Raw genomic sequence first — 1,282 nt, 5'->3', positions numbered from 1 at the left:
AGTTCATCATGTCAAAGTTAAAAAGCTCAGAGTCAGTCCGGGTGGTGGTTCACTGTCGGCCCATGAATGGCAAAGCTGCTTCCTATGACAAGGTGGTTGATCTGGATGTGAAGCTGGACCAGGTATCTATGAAGAACCCCAAGGGCACCACCCACGAGATGCTCAAGACTTTCACATTTGATGCTGTCTATGACTGGAATGCCAAACAGTCTGAACTCTATGATGAGACGTTCCGACCACTTGTGGACTCTGTCCTGCAGGGTTTCAGTGGGACAATTTTTGCCTATGGACAAAGTGGAACTGGGAAAACCTATACTACTGAAGGAGTCCATGGTGACCCTGAGAAAAGAGGGGTCATTTCTAACTCGTTTGATCACATCTTCACCCACATCTCTCGATCGCAGAATCAGCAGTACCTGGTCAGGGCATCTTACTTAGAGATCTACCAGGAGGAGATCCGAGACCTGCTCTCAAAGGATCGGACCAAAAGGCTGGAACTCAAAGAGAGGCCTGACACTGGAGTGTATGTGAAGGACCTGTCCTCCTTTGTCACCAAGAGTGTGGAGGAGATCGAGCATGTGATGAACGTGGGAAACCAAAACAGGTCCGTTGTGGCTACAAACAAGAACGAACACAGCTCGAGGTCACATGCAATCTTTGTCATCACTGTCAAGTGCAGTGAGGTGGGCCTCGACGGTGAAAACCACATCCGTGTGGGAAAACTGAACCTCGTAGATCTTGCTGGCAGTGAGCGGCAAGCCAAGACTGGCACTTGAGGGGAAAGACTGAAGGAAGCAAAAAAGATCAACCTGGCCCTTTTAGTCTTGGGGAAGGTTATCTCTGCCATGGTAGATGGCAAAAGCACTCATATTCCATATAGAGACTCAAAGCTGACCAGGCTTCTCCAAGATTCTCTGGGTGGCAATGCCAAAATTGTGATGGTAGCCAATGTGGGGCCTGCCTCTTACAATGTAGAAGAGACCCTGAGCACTCTGAGATATGCCAGCCGTGCCAAAAGCATTAAGAACAAGCCACTGGTCAATGTGGGCCCAAAGTGGTCCTTCGTTCGAGAATTCCAAGAAGAAATTATTCAGTTCAAGGCCCAGATGGAAAAACGTTCCATTGGTAGGAGGAAGAGGTGAGAGAAGCGGAGGGAAGGTGGTGGCAGTGGTGGGGGTGGGGACGAGGAGGAGGAAGAGGGAGAAGAGGGTGAAGAGGAAGGGGATGATAAGGATGATTACTGGCGGGAACAGCAAGAAAAACTGGGGATTGAGAAGTGGGC

General features: G+C 49.6%; 1 protein-coding gene across 1 annotated transcript in view; it reads left to right on the top strand.

The window, feature by feature from the left end:
- Window positions 1–6: 6 nt before the first annotated feature.
- The window catches only part of LOC103744347 (kinesin-like protein KIF3B), a gene marked incomplete at its 3' end in the record, with an annotated part of 3,827 nt that continues 2,551 nt past the window's right edge, over window positions 7–1,282 (top strand). The window contains 1 exon segment of the mRNA XM_017801347.2: window positions 7–1,276. Coding sequence (XP_017656836.2) covers window positions 9–1,276 — 1,268 coding nt within the window.

The sequence above is a fragment of the Nannospalax galili genome, unplaced genomic scaffold (genome assembly GCF_000622305.1).
Source record: "Nannospalax galili isolate Female #2095 unplaced genomic scaffold, S.galili_v1.0 scaffold31463, whole genome shotgun sequence".
NCBI classification, from domain to species: Eukaryota; Metazoa; Chordata; class Mammalia; order Rodentia; family Spalacidae; genus Nannospalax; species Nannospalax galili.
Note: the sequence above shows the minus strand (reverse complement) of the source record. Positions and strands in the feature narration are given on the sequence as shown.